The sequence below is a fragment of the Piliocolobus tephrosceles genome, chromosome 5, assembly GCF_002776525.5.
Source record: "Piliocolobus tephrosceles isolate RC106 chromosome 5, ASM277652v3, whole genome shotgun sequence".
NCBI lineage: Eukaryota > Metazoa > Chordata > Mammalia > Primates > Cercopithecidae > Piliocolobus > Piliocolobus tephrosceles.
Genome location: NC_045438.1, coordinates 119,508,328 through 119,528,489, shown reverse-complemented (window position 1 = coordinate 119,528,489; position 20,162 = coordinate 119,508,328). Strand labels below are relative to the sequence as shown.

The 20,162-nt window shown below is 35.1% G+C and overlaps 1 protein-coding gene across 3 annotated transcripts in view; it reads right to left on the bottom strand.

The window, feature by feature from the left end:
• Window positions 1-20,157, bottom strand: part of MMUT (methylmalonyl-CoA mutase) — a 35,644-nt gene extending 15,487 nt beyond the window's left edge. Inside the window, exons 1-10 of one of the 3 annotated variants that reach the window (XM_023212980.1) lie at window positions 19,938-20,090; window positions 17,825-17,883; window positions 15,676-16,099; window positions 14,291-14,658; window positions 12,683-12,840; window positions 9,563-9,734; window positions 7,386-7,634; window positions 4,698-4,809; window positions 3,551-3,666; window positions 151-266 (exon numbers count right to left, since the gene is read on the bottom strand). In XM_023212980.1, coding sequence (XP_023068748.1) covers window positions 151-266; window positions 3,551-3,666; window positions 4,698-4,809; window positions 7,386-7,634; window positions 9,563-9,734; window positions 12,683-12,840; window positions 14,291-14,658; window positions 15,676-16,060 — 1,676 coding nt within the window. In that variant the 5' untranslated portion in view covers window positions 16,061-16,099; window positions 17,825-17,883; window positions 19,938-20,090. Of the gene's footprint in view, window positions 1-150; window positions 267-3,550; window positions 3,667-4,697; window positions 4,810-7,385; window positions 7,635-9,562; window positions 9,735-12,682; window positions 12,841-14,290; window positions 14,659-15,675; window positions 16,100-17,824; window positions 17,884-19,937 lie in introns of all 3 variants that reach the window. The other 2 variants (XM_023212981.1, XM_023212979.1) reach the window with 2 other exon arrangements.
• Between the last annotated feature and the right edge of the window lie 5 nt (window positions 20,158-20,162).

Here is a 20,162-nt window from a genome sequence, read left to right as displayed (position 1 = left end):
AAACGATAAGAATTAAATTTATTACGGATGCCATTATTTTCTTTTGGGCTCGCATGGTTTATAGCGTCAACCTTTTATTTAAGTATACTCTGAAAAGCTAAACTGGTCAACTTTCAGTCTTTGGAAACCTCCAAACTTATATACCTTTACCTTGCACGAGATGCCTCCACTGCAAGAGCCAGGATATTTCCATCTCCGCTAGCAGCACATTCGGTTAGTGCAGCAAGACAACGTTCAGCCAAAGCTTGATCCCTGCTGGATTTGATCTATGGAAAAAGTCAAGGAAAGGGACAATTTACATGAAGAGAGAATAAAACAGAGATCAAGAGATTAGACCCTGATGCATACCATGTGGCATTTTTTTCCATAATCCTAACTCCAAATATAAGAGGAAAAAAATGAACAGAATAATATATAACCTAGTAAGTTTATTCATTCAATTCATTCATTCACTCAGGATTTCCTAAAATAATATTACATTTGGTACAACCCCAACAAATCAGAAACATGCAGGGCAATAATAGCGCTGACCTTCCCAAGTAGCACATGTTACTTAGGCTTTTCTAAAGTAGCAAGACATTGAAAACAAGTAGGTCTTTCACATGAAGTATTTTGAAGGAACACTAAAGATTAGTAGTGACAAGAGAAAAAAAATATAAACTTGGAGAATATTTTAGTTATAGTTATATGTTAAGTTTCCTTTAGATAAATAATAATATATTGATAATATGTATGTATGTTGCTGTACTTTTATTTAAAAATAATCTCAAGAGAGAGAGACTAAGAGAAACATATACAATGAAAAGCATAGTAAAAAATGTTTTCCCTGGGTCCTAACTCTGCTCTGCCAACAATTTGTCAAAACAAAGTTGCATAAATCCATTTTTTTTTAAAATTGTACCACCTGTAAAAGAGTCTAAAATATGACAGTGCTGAAGCTGCTACGAATATTATATAGTATATATAAGCAGAGATGGTACAGAAAATTTATACAGTCATCCCTCAATATCTTTGGGCGACTGGTTTCATGATCCACTGCCCACCCTATCCACAGATACCAAAATTCAGTGATGTTCAAAGTCCTTATACAAAATGATGTAGTATTTGCATATAACCTATGTACATTTTCTTGTATACTTTAAATCATCTCTAGATTACTTATAATTCTTAATACAATGTAAGTACTACATAAATAGTTGTTATACTGTATGGTTTAGGAAATAACAACAAGAAAAAAAGTCTGTACACATTCAGTACAGATGCATCCATTCTTTTTTTCTCAAATATCTTCAATTCATTATTGGTTAAATCCATAGATGTGGAACCCATAGATATGGAGGTCCAACTATATTTAGGGCAAGAAAAAACTCAACTCCAAATTCTCCATAAAAATGCCCAGTTTTGGCGGACGTGGTGACTCACGCCTGTAATCTCAGCACTCTGGGAGGCTGTGGTGGGTGGATCACAAGGTCAGGAGTTCGAGACCAGCCCAGCCAACATAGTAAAACCCTGTCTCTACTAAAAATACAAAAATTAGCCGGGCATGGTGGCTCATGCTTGCAGTCCCAGCTACTTGGGAAGCTGAGGCAGGAGAATTGCTTGAACTGGGGAGGCGAAGGTTGTGGTGAGCCAAGATCAGGCCACTGCACTCCAGCCTGGGCAACAGAGTGAGACTCTGTCTCAAAAAATAAATAAATAAATAAATAAATAAATAAATAATGCCCATTTTTCTTTATCTTTCATTGGAGACAGAAACAATAAACACATACAATTTAAGAGAAAAATAAAGTAAATTGAGAAAATAACGAAGTGATTTGGCACAGGGTAGTAGGGTGCTATTGTAGATACTGGATCACCGTAAGCTTCTTAGATTAGGTGACATTTGAGCAAAGACCTGAGAAGCATACCTTTTCTGGTTTACTAGAAAACTAGTCATCCATAGATTAGGTAGTTTGCTCTAATTATCTCAACAACAGATTACTAAAATTCAGGGAGTGAAAACACATGCTAAAATTAATTGAGACTAAAGATTAAAAATGTAACTTAATACAAAATTACTGTTGAGGTAGTTCAAGTTTTTTAAAAAATTACCACCACAAGTAAAATACGGTTAAAACCCATGGGTAAAAGGAAAGCATAAGACAATATAAACTTGAGTTCATTACTGAAGAGAGCTCAGAGTATTGCAGCAGAAATATATTTTGCTATAAAAATATCTGATTCTAGCTATGAAAGTCAATTTTTATAAAAGAAGAACTTTGATTTGGTCATGGTCCTAAGAAGGTTCAAAACTAGGAAAAAGTTACATCAGAATATCCATTTATCCTAAACTGGCACTAGAATCAAAAAGCCTGCATTCAAATCCCAGCTTTCTCACTTATACTGTAAACTTGAGCAACTAAATGAGACTCTCCAATCATTAGTTCCCTTATCTGTAAATGGAAATAAAAATAGTAATTACCTGTTAAAAAAATAATACACAAAAACAACAATTCACGAAAAGTATTTAGTATAGTATGTGGTACCTAGTAAGTGCTCAATAAATGTTAACTTATTATTCCTATGTTGTCATTAATGAATTTCTCTCTGTTGCCCAAAATAAAGTTTATCATTATTTACGATAAATGAAATCCCTCACGCTATGAAGATATAAAGTTAATAAGAACCTAAAGTAAAAGAGAGAAGAAAGGGGTTTTCCAAATACAATAAATACTATTAGATTTTTATAGATCGAACTAAAAAAAAGTCATACATTAAACAATCTCAGGAAAAGTGAACAAAGAAAAGTAATTAAATTTTTAAGCTTCCTTCCTTGGAAACAGCAGTAATTACAAATGCCAAAGATTAAGAAGCCAAAGTAGCTTCACACAACAAAAATATATAGGTTACAACAGTGACAATGAATTTGATTTACCTATTTTAGTATTTCATATGCTTTGGATCAACTCAGTGACAAAATAAGAAGGGAACACAGTACTCTAGTTTCAATCAAAATAAATAAAGGTTATTATAAACTGTACCTTACTAAAGCACGGCCAAATATAGTTGAATTTTAAAAATCAAAAAGCAAGTAATTATTTAACAGTAGTATCAGATGCTATCATTCTGGTGAAAGAAATCATAATAAGAAGCCTTGGATTCAAATACTAACTCTAAACTTTATTCTGTTTTTAACTTTGAGTAAGTTACATAATTAAGCCTTGGTTTTAATCTATAAATTATGGAAGGTATTATTGTAGTGTGGTTTTTAATAACAACTTAGAAGTTTCAGAGAGGTAGATATCATGGTTTAAAACAAGTTTTTGGTGTCAATAGACTAAGACTGAGTCCTGGTTGTCTAATTATTTATCCTGAGCAAGTTTCTCAATGCCTTATCTTTAGTTCCCTTACATTTGAAATGATGGAAATTAATACCCACCACATGCTGTTGTAAGGATTAATTTAAGCACAACAATTTCAGAGCCTAGCCAATGCCCAGAACACAGAAAATACTGAAAAAAAAAAACCAAAAAACAAAAAACAAACAAACAAACAAAAAAGCTATTAATACCTTCTGAAGTTTTTCAATCTGCCTGTTTCGCACTGAAGTATTATCAATTGCCAGAACTTCTACGGCGTCTTCTTTTTCCAACTGGTACTTATTTACTCCAACGATGACTTCAGAACCTGGTAATTTCCCAAAGAAAAATTTTATTCCCAAATAATTATCTAATTGTAATGCTCTGGGTATGACGTATTTTTCTTATAAATTTAATATCTTTAAGTAGTATTCTTAAGTCTTAATGAAACTTCAACATAGATCAGCAAATCCCAATCTGAGAAGGGGGTGTGAGAGGAAAGTAGAGGTATATGTCAGAATCTCTGTAAGGAAGGACTTCCATTATTCTACCAAACTATTAATACAGTTATTTCCACAGTTTTCCACAGTTTCTAATAAATCTTCTATCACTTCAAAATAACAATCAGAGAAGTTGCCATCTGAGATTTATAAGGTAGAGAATGAACACCCAGTAGCTTTTCTAATATTTTTTTGAATTCAACCAATCACTTTTAAACAAAAAAAAAAGAACCCTTCTATAAGTAGTAAATCAAAATGACAAAGATACTTCCTTACGTGATAAAGAATATATTTTACCTCAAGCTACCAGACTATTATTCTTATATAAAACTTCCCGCAACCCCTACCACTAGGTTATAATCCTTCATATTTCCTTCATAGCACTTATCATGATCTATAATTCTTTATTTGCTTGATCATTTCCCTCTCTTTTACTAGAATGTAAGATTTGTGTGCATAGGTCATGTCTGTCCTGTTCACAGTTGTATGCCCAGACATAGCAAGTGTCTCAAACAAAATAAACTTAAAAAGTATTCATTGAATGAATGAATACTCCAATGCAGAGAACACTGTGATCATCAACAGTGTCATCTTCAAAATGTTAATCATATCTACTCACAAACAAGTACATATATACAATGGGTAGACATCCACACACACTTTGTACATATGCTTGCCTGTGTGCATCCATGTATGCGAAAATACAAACATAGATAGATACAAGTATATGAGAAAAAATTTACCCAAGTTCCATTTTTCATTATTTTTGTTTTAGTAACCATACATGTTATCTTCAAATAGAAATGAATTTCTTTTCAAATGCTGGATTTCATATATAAACTTTCTCACTTTATCTTACCAGAATCTATTCTAGCTTGTCTTCGGGCAGCACATTCTTCAATTCGAAGTTTAGGTATCCCCTCAGCTACAGCTTTGGCCATTCCGCCCATTTCTTCAATTTCATTAATGAGCTAAAAAGAAAAACATTAACAAAACTAAAAAAGAATATTAAAAATGTGTATAAACTATATAAATTTGTTATGAGTGTTATATAATTACTAATATTAATAAAATTATAAACTAAATGTCAATGTTTCATAAGAACATAAATAAACATACAAGGCATTAATTCGAATTTGTGTGTTTATAGTTACTTGAAAAGACAACTAACAAGTATATTCCAAAAAACACAAAACCTCTTAAGTCTTGGGAGAAAATTAAAGCCACATCACTTCTCTAATCCTTATTTTTAGGTACCTAAAGTTTTCATAATTACATACAGTCTCTAAGAAAAATATATTTTAAAATGCAATTTACTTTTTATTTGAGCTGCAGAGAAACAATATAACCTCATCTTTAATGAAATCAGGAAACATTTAAACCTTCAATCATAGCTTCATATATGAAGGCAGAAACCACACAGAGGAATGATACATGGCTTAGCAGAAAGGATCAAGGTCAACCCACTTTTCCCTGATGAATTCAAGAAAGAAGAATCTGTATTGGATTCTACGTAAGTATAAAATGAGAAGCTAAAAAGAAGAAGACAATTTGAGAGTCTGCAACCACCCCCCTCTCATTCTGTCAGGAGAACCAAAGTTTACTGTCTACAAAAAATGAACTCAAGATGCAATGAACTATCAAACACCAAATACAGAGAGAAGTAAGGGTAAGATGTCTTACCAAAATAAAAGCCTGTAAACTAACTAAAGGCTAATAACAAAAAGCACAGAGAGAAAGCAGAGACAATACAGGATGCAAAAGAAAACTTCAGAAAATATCATAAATTCAGAATAAAAAGGGATTCTGCACTAATGCAACAAATGAAGATGACATTAATTATAAGGGGGAAATTAGAAAACAAAAATGAGCTCTACAAATTAAAAATATAATACATGAATATAAAAATAAGTAGAAATATAAAGTTGACAAATCTTTAAGAACACAGAACAAAAAGGCAAACAGATATACTATAGAAAAGATAAGAATAGGCACGGAGCAGTGGCTCACGCTTGTAATCCCAACTCTTTGGGAGGCCGAGGTGGGCAGATCACAAGGTCAGGAGTTTGAGACCAGCCTGACCAACATGGTGAACTCCCCATTCTCTACTAAAAATACAAAAATTAGCTGGGTGTGGTGGCGTGTGCCTGTAATCCCAGCTACTCGGGAGGTTGAGGCAGGAGAATCGCTTGAACTAGGGAGTCAGAAGTTGCAGTAAGACGAGATCGTGTCACTGCACTCTAGCCTGGTAACAGAGTGAGACTCTGTCTCAAAAAAGAAAAAAAAAAAAAGATAAGAACATCAGCACATTAGGATATTATTTAAGGAGGTCCACAGCTTATGACTAGGAGTTCTAGAAAGAGAAACCATATGAAAATGGCAAGAAAAAAACTGTCAGAGAAATAATACAAGAAAATTTCCTAGAGCTATAAAAATATTTTTTAAAAAAAGGTAAGACAAGAAAGAACCAATAAAGGTTCAGTACCACGTAGGAAAAAAATACACCAAGTTATACATCAACACAAAAAGTAAAGACAACGTCCCAATACTTTCAAAAAGAGAGATCCTGAATGATCAGAAATTTTTGATTTTCTGATTTCTGATCAGAAATATTGAAAGCCAGATTTCTGATCAGAAATATTGAAAGCCAGAATAAAAATATAGAATAAAAAACAGATCAATGCTTATAAACTTGCTTATGAATTTCCTGAATGGAAATAATGTCAAGCTTAGTCAGACTATCAATTAAGTATAAAAATAGAATAAAGACATTCTCAAACAGGCAAAGTTTCAAATAATTTATCTCCCATGCACCATTTTTAGCAGGTTTCTATGAGATGGACTTCCAAATAACCAAGACATAGACATGGGATTCAAGATTCAGAATTCAACAGAGGAGAAATGAAAATATATTCCTACTATAATGGCAAAGAGGAGTGAAACAACAGCAATAGTGAGCAGAAATAGAGAAAAAACAATTTAAATTAAATGAGAACATTAGAAAATTTTAGAAAAGATTATATTGAGATATAATTATATTGGTAGTAAGAGAGGAGGCAAAGTAGGGGTATAAATCAGCCAAAATCTAAACTACTCTACTAGGAAAGCAATAGATAGTGTCTAAGTTCTCATGTGTAATGTCTACAGTTGATACAATTAGAAGAATTGTATACAGGTGATTTTAAACTACGCAGATAACAACAAAAATAAGCAAAGAAGTATGTATCTTACTCCAGGAAGCAGGAAAAAAAAAAGTGGAAGATCAAAAACTGCTGTTCTTTGTACAAGCTTTTTAATACTAGCTGTCAATTCTTTTAATAAAATACTTTAATACAAATGTATTTTTAAATGGATTCAGTTTTGAAAACTATAAAATTAAATCTGAATTTCTTTTTTTGCAAACATTGTTTAAATTATTATATAAATTTGTAAGTGATTTGATTTATAAATTTAAAATCTATAAATCTTGACTTATAAGTTTTAAAATCTATAAATCTTTATAAATCTGTAAATTCTGAAAACAAAGTTGCAAAGTGGAAAAACTTACCTTTAAAGCAGCATCATAAACATCATTTGTGAGAGATTCCATCATGTAGGAACCTCCCCAAGGATCAGCCACTTTGGGAATTCCAGATTCTTCTTGAATGATAATTTGTGTGTTCCTGGCAATTCTAGCACTTTTCACAGTTGGCAAACCCAAAGCTTCATCAAAAGAATTTGTGTGCAAAGACTGAGTCCCTCCAAATACTGCTGCCATTGCTTCTATTGCAGTACGGACAATATTATTGTAAGGATCCTAAAATATTTGATAAAAAACAAAAACCCAAAGAAATAGGTGATAGATATTGTAACTATAAACAGCAACATGATTAAACAGCAACTGCTGCATACTTTCTATGTCAATTTCCATATTAAGCTTCAGAATAGCAAATAAATTTAGACAAATTAGTTTAGAAGCCAGAATTAGAAGAGAATTGGAAGAGTCAGAGTCAGTGTTTAGTGCTTAATCTTCTCTTAAGCACTAAAACATTACCTCTTATAATCCTCTGAAATATCAGACGTTTGTTGTGCTTACTTTTATATCGCCTAAATACTTTTCTGTAAGTATATCAAGAACACATTCTTTTTCTACTTAAAATTATGTAGTCCTTCATTTCATAATTCACTCTCCCCTAATTATTTTGTCTACCTCACAGTCCACAATGATGTGTACAAAACAGGCACTGAATAAATGTTAACCAAACACATAAACAATGAACTGAGATATTTGAAATTTGAGTTCTAGTTTATTGTATGCCTAATTGTGATTTGGGCAAGTCATTGGATCTCTCTGAACTTCAGTTTCCTTAGCTGAAAAAATAAGCAGGTTAAAATAAAAATGATTATTAAAGTTCCTTCCAACCCCAAAAATCTCTATTTCTCCATTTATTCATTTATATTTACTTTATTTTATTTTATTTTAATTTTTTTTTTGAGATGGAGTCTCGCTCTGTTGCCCAGGCTGGAGTACAGTGGCACAATCTTGGCTCACTGCAAGCTCCACCTCCCGGGTTCATGCCATTCTCCTGCCTCAGCCTCCCAACTAGCTGGGACTATAGGTGCCCGCCACCATACCTGGCTAACTTTTTTGTATTTTTAGTAGAGACGGGGTTTCACCGTGTTAGCCAGGATGGTCTTGATCTCCTGACCTCGTGATCCGCCCGCCTTGGCCTCCCAAAGTGCTGGGATTACAGGCGTGAGCCACTGTACCCGGTCTATTTTTCCATTTATAAGAATCTGAAGTTATATTTCATATGGAGCACAATAGTTATTATTCAACATTTAAGTGTATAAAAGCAATGTAACTTTGCACATATAAATTATTTTTAAATGTACCAAAATAATTTCATATGTAAACAGAACATGTATAAAAACAAGGCCATAACTATACAATTTTTAAGAGAACAAATAAAATTACCCAAGTAAAAATAGTCTTCAAACAGTCTGTTTGCTTGCATGCTTGTTTAAACATATAACTTTAACACATACAATATGTATATATATATATATATATAATTAATTTTAAACAGGCAGTTTTATGTTAAGAATTATAACTCTTACAAATATATGGGAGTATTCTTATGACTTCTGCTTCTTCCTCATCATTAAATTCCATTTACTTTTTTTTTTTTTTGACACATAGTTTTGCTCTTGTTGCCCAGGCTGGAGTGCAGTGGTGTGATCTCAGCTCACTGCAATCTCCACCTCCCAGGTTCAAGTGATTCTCCTGCCTCAGCTTCCCAAGTAGCTGGGATTATAGGCATGTACCACCATGCCCAGCTAATTTTGTATTTTTAGTAGAGGTGGGGTTTTGCCATGTTGGCCAGGCTGGTTTCGAACCCCTGACCTCAGATGATCCATCCGCCTCAGCCTCCCAAAGAATTACAGGTGTGAGCCACCTCACCCAGCCTTGTTTACTTTTACGAAAGTGTTTCAGCACTACATGGAAGCTAGGATGTAAGTGATTTTATATTGTTAACCACTAGAGGGAGACAATTTTTATTTATTTATTTATTATACTATGTATAAATACAAATCTAAGTATACATTATGCTTCAGAATATTTATCATTTCAAATATTAACAGATAGCTTCTTAAATCTATTTCCTGCTTGTGCCATATTGCTCAGAAAAAATATATATAAAAAAATTTATTAAAATTCTACATTTTACATTATATACACACCTGCTCAGTAAGTGACCATCCGGATGTCTGACAATGTGCTCTTAGAAGAAGAGATTTTGAGCTTTTAGGCTGAAACATTTTCTCTATTAAGTGAGCCCAGAGTCTTCTACCAGCTCTCATCTTTGCTATTTCCATATAGAAATTCATTCCAATTCCCCAGAAGAAAGACAACCTAAAAGAGTAATGCTAGGTCCAGAATTTAATTAAACTTAACAATATAGAACAGAAAATAAAACTAATTGCATCACACACTAGAAAATCAAGGTCTATATTTTAATTTCAAACAACTTAATTTGAATTAAGATCAGTACATGTATATTTATGTAACTTTAAACCTAACATAAAATCACAGTTTTATGCATATAGAAGAAATTTTGTTTCAGGTAAGAATTATTCACTTTGTAATTGGTTTTCCTCATGAAAGAATCTCTTCTTGTGTCCTTCATTAAAGAAAGATTCAATTTCTTTAAAAATATATATTGTAGGAATACTCAATATGTCAGATAGGAGTCACCTATGAATGAAATAAAACAGCAAATTTGCTTTGTTTAAATAGTCAGAAAGTGTTTTGTAAAAGAATGATTGTGCATTTGATCTAGGCATATACTTCTCCTTCACCTCTCCCTTTTATCTCATATTCTGTGCTGATTTAAACATTTAGGTTACTTGCCTGTCTCTAAAGGCACAAAGCTTGCAAATCCACTCCTGATACATTTTTGGAAGAAGCTGATTTTTTGAGACACAGTCTTGTTCTATTGCCCAGGCTGGAGTGCAATGAAGCACTGTCAGGTTACTGCAACCTCCACTTCCCAGGTTCAAGCAATTCTTGTGCCTCACCCTCCCAAGCAGCTGGAATTACAGATAAGCACCACCATGCCCAGCTAACTTTTGTATTTTTAATAGAGACCAGGTTTTGCCATGTTGGCCAGACTGGTCTTGAATTCCTGGCTTCATGTGATCTGCCCACCTCGGTCACCCGAAGCACTGGGATTGCAGGCATGAGCCACCACACCCAGCCTTGAAAGAAGTTCTTAACACAGCAGTTTTCAAATATTTTGATCTCAGGTTCCCTTTTTACTCTTAAAACTTACTGAAGATTCCGGCCGGGTGCGGTGGCTCACACCTATAATCCCAGCACTCTGGGAGGCCGAGACGGGCGGATCATGAGGTCGGGAGATTGAGACCACCCTGGCTAACACGGTGAAACCCCATCTCTACTAAAAGTACAAAAATTAGCCGGGCACGGTGGTGGGTGCCTGTAGTCCCAGCTACAAGGGAGGCTGAGGCAGGAGAATGGTGTGAACCTGGGAGGCGGAGCTTGCAGTGAGTGGAGATCGCACCACTGCACTCCAGCCTGGGCCACAGAGTGAGGCTCTGTCTTAAAAAAAAAAAAAAAAAACTTACTTAAGATTCCAAAGAATTTATTTCTTTATTTTTATAATATCTATCAATATTTTATTTACTAGTTCACTCAAAAGTAACAATAAGGAAGGGCATAGTGGCTACTGCCTAGAATCCCAGCACTTTAGGAGGCCAAGGCAGGAGGATAGCTTGAGCCCAGGAGTTTGAAACCAGCTGGGCAACACAGGGAAACCCCATCTCTACAAGAAAATTTAAAAATTAGCCAGGTATGGTGGCACACATCTATAGTCACAGTTACTTGGGAGCCTGTGGCAGGAGGAACGCTTGAGCCTGGCAGGCTGAGGCTGCAATGAGCAGTGATCATGCCATTGCACTCCAGCATGTGCAACAGAGCAAGATCCTATCTCAATAATCATCAAATCAAATCAAAATAAACCCATAACATGTTAACATTAGTAACATTTCTTATGAAAAATAAGTATGCTTCTTAAAATATACACATAATAAAAGCATCATTGTTTTACATTTTTGCAAATCTCTTCAATGTATGGCTTAAGAGAAGACAGCTGGAGTCTCATATCTGTTTCTGCAATCTGTTGCAATATCACTTATCGTGTAGCTTCTGAAAAACACCACTATAAATTCTTGAGAAAATGAAAGTGAAAAAGGGAAATAAAGCTCTAATATAAGCATAAAAACCATTTTTATCTCAAATACCCCAGAAAGAGTCTTAGCAATGCCCAACTGTTCTTAGACCACACTTTGGGAACTGCTGTCACAATAAGTACACATATCCCTGGTATAAAGGCGCATTTTAGCAGTCTATAAACACTGAAGGCAGAAGCTATGTTTTCTGCATGTTGTATTGTCAGCATATAGGCTAGTGTTTGGCACAGCAAAGCTTAGCAAGTGATTGCTGTACTGACTGAACCACTGAATGACTTTCGATTCCAAATTTAAATATTTCATAAACTTCATTTAAGTTTTCCCACATTTGTCATACAACATTATTAAGAAACTGTTGTGAAACGAATGCTTCAATGGCATAGTGGATCCCAAAACATTACATTAGATAGTGCAACAGGAAAACAAAAAATAAAAAATAGGGGCCGGGTGCGGTGGCTCAAGCCTGTAATCCCAGCACTTTGGGAGGCCGAGACGGGCGGATCACGAGGTCAGAAGATCGAGACCATCCTGGCTAACACGGTGAAACCCCGTCTCTACTAAAAAATACAAAAAAAAAAAAAAAAAACTAGCCAGGCGAGGTGGCGGGCGCCTGTAATCTGAGCTACTCGGGAGGCTGAGGCAGGAGAATAGCGTAAACCCGGGAGGCGGAGCTTGCAGTGAGCTGAGATCCGGCCACTGCACTCCAGCCTGGGCGACAGAGCGAGACTCTGTCTCAAAAAAAAAAAAAAAAAATAATAATAATAATAGATTAATTCCATATTCTAAAATGAAAAAATTAGAAAAATAAAACTGTCTAAACATTATGTCTACATTTTAATATAGTTTGTTAAAACGTGCAACTTGTGTTCTCTAAATAGCTGGAAACAAGATATTCCTTGAATTTACAAAGAAGTAGTCAAATTTAATTCTATTTTTTATTAGAAATATTGGCTTTTTCTATCATTATCACTCAAATATAAGAAAATCTAAATCTAGCCTGATATTTATATTTATAAATCCATTTTATCAATATATAAAATGGTCCTATGCATTTCTTAATGTTGAAACAATATCTAGGTTTAATTTACTCACCTTGGTGCAAACTCATCAATTGTCAGGCCAGCCTGGAGTCCAGTTCTAGAGTACTCCAATCCATCTGCTAAAGTATAGGCCAGCTCCAGAATGGCATCAGCCCCTGCTTCCTGCATATGGTATCCACTAATTGAAATTGAATTAAATTTTGGCATGTGCTACATAAAAAAAAAATTGTAACAGTGACTAAGTAAAATATCAAAAGGTCCTATTAAATCCACTTTCTAAGTGTAAATATTATTTTAAAATGATGTTAAACTCAAATATACTTGGTAGTTTATAATATTAACAAAATATTTAATGCTTATTTGTTACATTTAATTTGCTTTCCAATTTAAATGGTTCATCCATGAACCATCATCAGGACTGTACCTACTTTATTTTTCTGGTGGACAAGAATTTGTACTAACCATTCTCCTAAAAGTTTAAATTGTGGAATTACCTAGCTGAGGTTAGGAATGTAACCTTTGGTCTGAGAACTAAATGACGCATTTTTAATTCCAAACCAATGACTTGGACCTCGTAAGAGGTTGTAGACCCAAACTTTGGGTTAATCTGCTGAAGATGTATAAATTTATTATTATTTACTAGTTATTAATTTTCTAATTTGAATGAAGGCATCAAACATGAATAAGTACACAGTAGGAAAAAAAAAGAAAATGATTTGATTCTTAGTACTATATGCTGAAACAAAATGGGATAAAATGCATGGCTTTAAAAATCAAAGATTTCAGTTTGATTTACTGTGACATTTAATACTAAGCATATCCCAGACAAGTTCTTTCCACCACAATCACTACAAAAACTGTATTTCTACCATTCCCCTAAAATTTCATGTTAGGTAGAGTATATCACACATATCCTGCAGAGTCAAGAAAAACTATCTTTACCAAGAGTTAACCAAACATAAAATGCTTGCTAGGCAATGCTTGCTAGAGTTTGGAGATAACAGTAATCACAAGGATTGATAGAGATAAAAAGGGTTGATGACGATTTTCCCTGTGCCATGAAATAATGGTCTGACTTTAACATAGGTAAGGAGAAGGAGCACATTGCTGGTAAGAAGCAAAGTGCGAATAATGGGTGGAAATATAAACAAATTGCTCACAGGAAAATGAAGGAGAAAAATGTGTCCCTATGGAAGGACTTTTCCCATCATTCTTATTGGGAAAGATGAGTCTAATTCAGGGGTGAATATTAGGGACCTCCTTGAGGTTGCAGATATGAGTGATAAGTGATATCTTCCAATTCAGTTTTTAGCAGAAATAAAGCTGATATTCCAATCCCCATTTGTCTGATACCAGTGTCTACTTCACAACTGCATCTGAACTTTGGAGGAAAATTTAAAAATGCAAGTAGAAGACCTCCCTGAATCTAACAGTTATCAGAGTTAAATTTTAGGAATAAAGAAAACACAGTAAAGATCTATTGCCCAGATTCCTACAAGTAATGACAGAACATAAAATTAGTACATTAAAAACAAAAAGTAACAATAATAAAACATTCTAAATTTATAATACTCAGTTTTAAAATTAGGTTTTAGCATGGGTGTAAAAATTCCTACATTCAAGGAACTATAGAAAAATCTATAATAACCACAAAGTATACCTTTGATGTATATTGAAAGATGTCAGCAATAATTTTCATGGATGGTTCTGGAGGAAAAATATATGTGTTTCGAACCATAAATTCCTTTAGAATATCATTTTGGATGGTACCAGTAAGTTTCTCTTTAGGTACACCTTGTTCTTCTCCAGTTACTATAAAATTTGCAAGAACTGGAATAACTGCTCCATTCATAGTCATGGAAACTGACATTTTTTCTAAAGGAATTTCATCAAAAAGAATTTTGGTATCTTCCACAGTGTCAATAGCAACTCCAGCCATTCCAACATCACCACGAACTCGAGGGTTGTCTGAATCATAGCCACGATGTGTCGCCAGATCAAAGGCAACTGATAATCCCTGCTGACCAGCTAAATACATACAGAAAAATAATGTAAGATTCAAGAGTCTGGAATCAAGGTAAATGATTTACTTTAACACCACTAAAAATACTGATTCATCTCATAACAGTATACTTTTATAACAACTATTTTTATGCTTATACATGTCAAAACCAATTTAAACAAAGACACTTCACTTCTTAAGAGAGTCAGTTGTTTCCCTTGGGCCAAAACGCACAAATTTAGTTCCAGACCTCACTAAAGGAAAGACTGGAAGAAACAATAAATCTCAATCATCTCATGTCTATCTGAAGATATGGTACTTGATTAAAATATTTCTAAAATTCATGAAAAGATCTGGCTGTTCATATATGGTAAAAATAACTTAACATTTGTATGCTTGCTTACTTTTTTGCTCTTTTATCTAATATTGTCACAGGAGAATTCTTGGCTATTCAAATATTCTGGAAAACAGAATTATGACAATTGTACAAAATTTTTAAATAACTAAAATAATCTATACTAAATATAAGTTCAACCTTCCATGGGCACTACAATCTTATAAATCTACCAGTTTAGTATTCAAACAGTATGATTTTATTACAGCTCAGAAAGAATTAATAATTAAGATAATTTTCAGTGAATGAATGCCAGATTGCACTGAATGTTTGTACCACGTTATCACATTTACACTTTCTTTGGGCATCATTTAACTATCTTCCTCTCCAATCCCTATCCCAACAATGTTAAACATTTTTCAAAGACAAAGCTAATGTCTTCTTTTCTTCATGCAATTTCACCTCACCTAATTCCTTTTAAATAATGTGCATGTAAGTGTTGTTTTCTTTCAAAAATTCAGCACCTTATTCTAACTCACTTATCTTTTTGAGCACAGAAGTTCAAAAAAATCTACTTTTTTCAGAGTGTAGTCTTTAACTACATAATTATAGAGTGAATATCATCTTTACAGAGATTAACCTCAAAAAAATCAAAATATAGGAGGTATATGTCTTATCATAAACACTATGTCTTACATTAAAATCTCACCCTTAATATTGTCCTTATAGAACTTATTGCTCTCTTCCACAGTACTAAAACCAGCATACTGACGGATGGTCCAGGGCCTAAAGGTATACATGGTAGGATATGGTCCACGTGTGAATGGCTTCACTCCTGGAAGTTCTTCAGGTAAGTCTGTAGTATCTCTCTTGGAATACAAGGGTTTTATAGAGATCCCTTCTGGGGTGTGCCATATTAGGTCTTCTGGGTTTTTGCCTTTCAGCTGCTGTTTAGCCAGGGCAGCCCATTCTGGGTGAAGGGGCTGTTGCTGGTGTAGAAGTCGTTGCCGTATGAGCCTGGAGCCTGATGATTCTTTTACCTGCTTCAGGTAGTGAGGTGAAAGTAAAAAAAGCTGATTCTTAGCTCTTAACATGGTGGAGCATGGAAACACCCAACAGAAATAAGAACTGACCTAGAAAAAGAAACATAGTGTATAAACATTTAGAAGAGGGGGTGGGAAATAGGAGCTACTGATTAGAAAGGAACAGAAAAGAAAGAAGATGTATTAGTCTGATTTCATTTCTTCCCCTTTTCTGCTTCCTGCACCTGATATTTTACAACTTTGGCCCCTCTTCTCCACAATTACTATCAGTCTTCTAGTTCCAGTCTTTTTCCTCAGTAGCCTCTTAGCTGGCCTTACTGACCAGTCTTAGCCCCCTTCTACTCCATTCTATATGAATCCCTTCCATACAATGACATCATTGTAAATATGACTATGTCACACTCCCCATGAAATTTTTCAAAGACTCTGTATCATGCGGAAGATATACTACAGCCTCCTAATTAACATCAAAATGCTTTTATTAAATATCAGTTTATGACTGACATTATGTAGGGTAATGGAGGAAAAAAGTGGTGAATAAGACAAACAGGTATTCAAGGTCTTCATGAACCAGTCTCTGTTTCCCCCTCAGACCCACCTCTGTCTTTGTCCTCTTTATGCATTTTGTGCACTAGAAATACTGGATTACCTACAGTTGGCTGTGCATATGTCAATGTTTTGTGAATTTGCTCTTGCTCTTCCTTCTGCCTAAAATACTCTTTTCTGGCTAATTCAGCTAAGGCATTATCTCCAATTTGCAGCGTTTCTATGTGCCAGTAACACAGAAGTCTATAAAGACATCACAGAGAGTAGTAATTTTAATCTCTGCAATACCCGTAATAGGTAGGTACTATTATTATCCCCATTTTACAGATTAGGAAACTGAGGCACAGAAGAGCCAGCATTGATTGGAACCTATGCAGCTTGTTTCAAAGTCCTTGCATTTAACTAACATGCTCACAACTCATCCCAGAACCCGTAAGGTGAGCCAAATGGCCTCTTCAGTAATCTACTGTGCTAATTTATAAACTGCTCCAACATTAGAGCTGTACATTTCTGAAAACTAGCATAGACTTTTATACTAGGTTGCTGGGTTCAGTGTCATCATTTTCCAGATGTAGAAACTGAGGCTTAGAAAAATAAAGTCGCCTGATCAAAATCCCACCGCACAAAGCAGTAAACTGTTCACCTGAATTACTAAAACTTGTCAGAGTCATACAGCCTAAACATATAGAGCCTATTATTTAAAAAGATACTGAGATACAAACATTAATATATTCACTATACTATGTGTATTATACTGGATAAGGCAACAAATAAAGGGAGTTTCAAATTTTATTTTCCATATCACTTCTTACCTATTAGTTTAGTAAAGTTTAAATGAAACAAATACTCAACACTTACTACAGGGTTGTTAAACAAGAGACATAAACCACTGGTGAGAGTATTAACTATTTTAACTACTTTGGAAAGTAAATTGTCAATATATATGAAATGCTTCAGAAATGTTTACGCCATTCCACTGAAGAACATTACTCCTGGGAAAGCTTCTGTAATAATACATAGATGTTCCCTATAGTTTAATTTGTAATAGAGAAAATTCAGGAAAACCGTGTCTAATAACATATGAATAAGTGAATTACAGCATATAAAAATGATAGCATTTCATGTAGCTATTAAAATATGTTTAGAAAGCTAGCAAAACTAATCTTTGATGTCAGAAGTCAGAAGAATGATTACTTATGGTTGCTAGAATACAACAGTAGTAAGAGAGGGGCTTTTGGGAGTAATGCTCTTGATCTGATTGCCACTTACCTAGATATATTCTGTTTGTGGAAATTCATCAAATTATACAGTTATGTTTTATGCAGTTTCTGTAAATACATGGATAAGTACAAAGTTAATGTGTTATGCGTAGTTTCTCAAAAAAAGAGAAACTCAAAAAGTAGTAAGTAAAAGACTCAGGACACATAATTTTAAATGCAATAGGTTCAACTATGTAAAAAGTACATAGAACAAAGTGTAAATAGAAACATAACAAAAAAAAGGCCGGGCATGGTGACTCACACCTGTAATCCCAACACTCCAGGAGGCCGAGGCGGGTGGATCACTTGAGGTCAGGGGTTCAACACCAGCCTGGCCAACATGGTGAAACCCAGTGTCTACTAAAAATACAAAAATTAGCCAGGTGTGGAGGCACACGCCTGTAATTCCCAGCTACTCAGGAGGCTGAGGCATGAGAATCACTTGAACCCGGGAAGTGAAGGTTGCAGTGCCACTGCACTCCAACCTGGGCAACAGAGAGGCCCCGTCTCAAAAAAAAAAAAAAGAAAAGAAAAAAGAAACAAACAAACAAAAAGCCCTTCAATTTTTTAATACTAGCAGGACTTTTATTCTTTAAATCTATGGGGTCCTTGTCATCCATCTTTTTGCAAGCCATCCACTATATTTACTAGCTTAAAAGGTAGGTGAGAAAAATAATGAAGCTACAACTAAATCGTTTCAATAGTAATCCTATAACAGGTAATTTGAAAACCACCTGAGTCTAAACTGTTGGCAGGAAATATCACACTCATTTCACGTGGACTTTCCCAAATCTGAACAACTAATAGGAAAGGGCCCCATATAAGGGACAATAACCTCCGAGATATTGCAGGGTCGGTTCCAGACCACCACAATAAAGATAATAAAGCCTGTCACACAAATTTTTTGGTTTCACAGTGTATATAACAGTTGTATTTACAGTGTATTGTAACCTATTAAATGTGCAATAGCATTATGTGTAAAAAAATACTGTACATACTTTAATTTTAAAATATTTTATTGCTAAAAAATGCTAACAATCATCTCAGCCTTCAGCAAGTCCTAATCTTTCTGCTGGTGGAAGGTCTTGCTTGAAAATCACATGTGAATTGGTGGACGCTGGAAACAGATACCATTTTTAGATAAAAACACAACTACTGTGGATGGCAATACGGCCTCTGAATTTTCTCAGAAGACCATCAAGAGAGGCCTCAAGCATTCAGAGAAGCAACACGCAAAGCAAATATGTTACTGACAACTAAAATGAGTTAAAGAGCAATGATTAATCCCACCCCCACACCTCAAAAACAAATCGGTGAGAAAAATATTCTGAACCAGTAACTTTCAAGCTTTAGCTGCTGACGTGTGATTGCACATTAATAGTTCAAGAAGGTACTCTGATGTTCAACCAGTTGGGTTTGGAGATGGAAACATAGGACATGAAAATTATATTTGATATTAGCATAAGTACATCATTAAACACAAAATTATATTGGGAGAAAATCATCAAGTGGTTTAAAACTTTACACATGTACGTTATCCAGGGCTTCGAGCTTCCCTAAAACCACCTTCTTTCTAGACAAAACTGAGAAAGAGTTAGTAATTTAAGCTTTTACGTCAATTTAGACCTGTCTTTTCTATCCTACCTCTCACTCTTAACCCTGTTTACACTCTTAATCCTGTTTACACACAGAAAATCACTTTTAGTCCCGAAAACTCTTAGAAAAACCCTGACAATAACATAACCCACAACCTAGAAGGGAGGCAGTCATGAAGCAAGCTCATCCCGTTGGAACCATACAAAGTGACCTCTGCCAACGGGAACAGTTCCAGGTGCTTAGGTGGCCAGAGAAGATAACGACATGGCCCCTAAAGTATTAAAAGCACCTTCTTTCCAGAAGTACCTCCGAATTGCCAAGGACTTCGCCCAAAAAGAGAGATTGGTCGAAATGAAAATCTAAACCTAAGGAGAAGGCAGAGTGGGATCCCGTCACAGTAGGAAGGTAAAGAAGACAGAAGTAAAGGACAGACGGGGAGAGAAAGGACAAAAGTTCAAAATAGAGGGGTAGAGGAGGGACAGGAGCCAGAAGAATGGAGCGATCTGAAAGGTGTACGTCCTACTCACTGGTAGGCCTGTTTCGGACTCCGCTGCCTGAGAGGGCGGCTGGACTTCTGCGTCCCCCGCCTCACCTGTCAGAGATCCGCCCAGCCAGGTTTCCCCGCCCTCACCAAGCCCACACAAACCGCGCAACCGCCAGCGACAGCCGGATGACTCTAGGGGCGTAGGCCGACTCCGCCTTCCCTCCAGCCAATGTAATCGCGCTCTCACGGGCGCGTTCCTGATGACGTT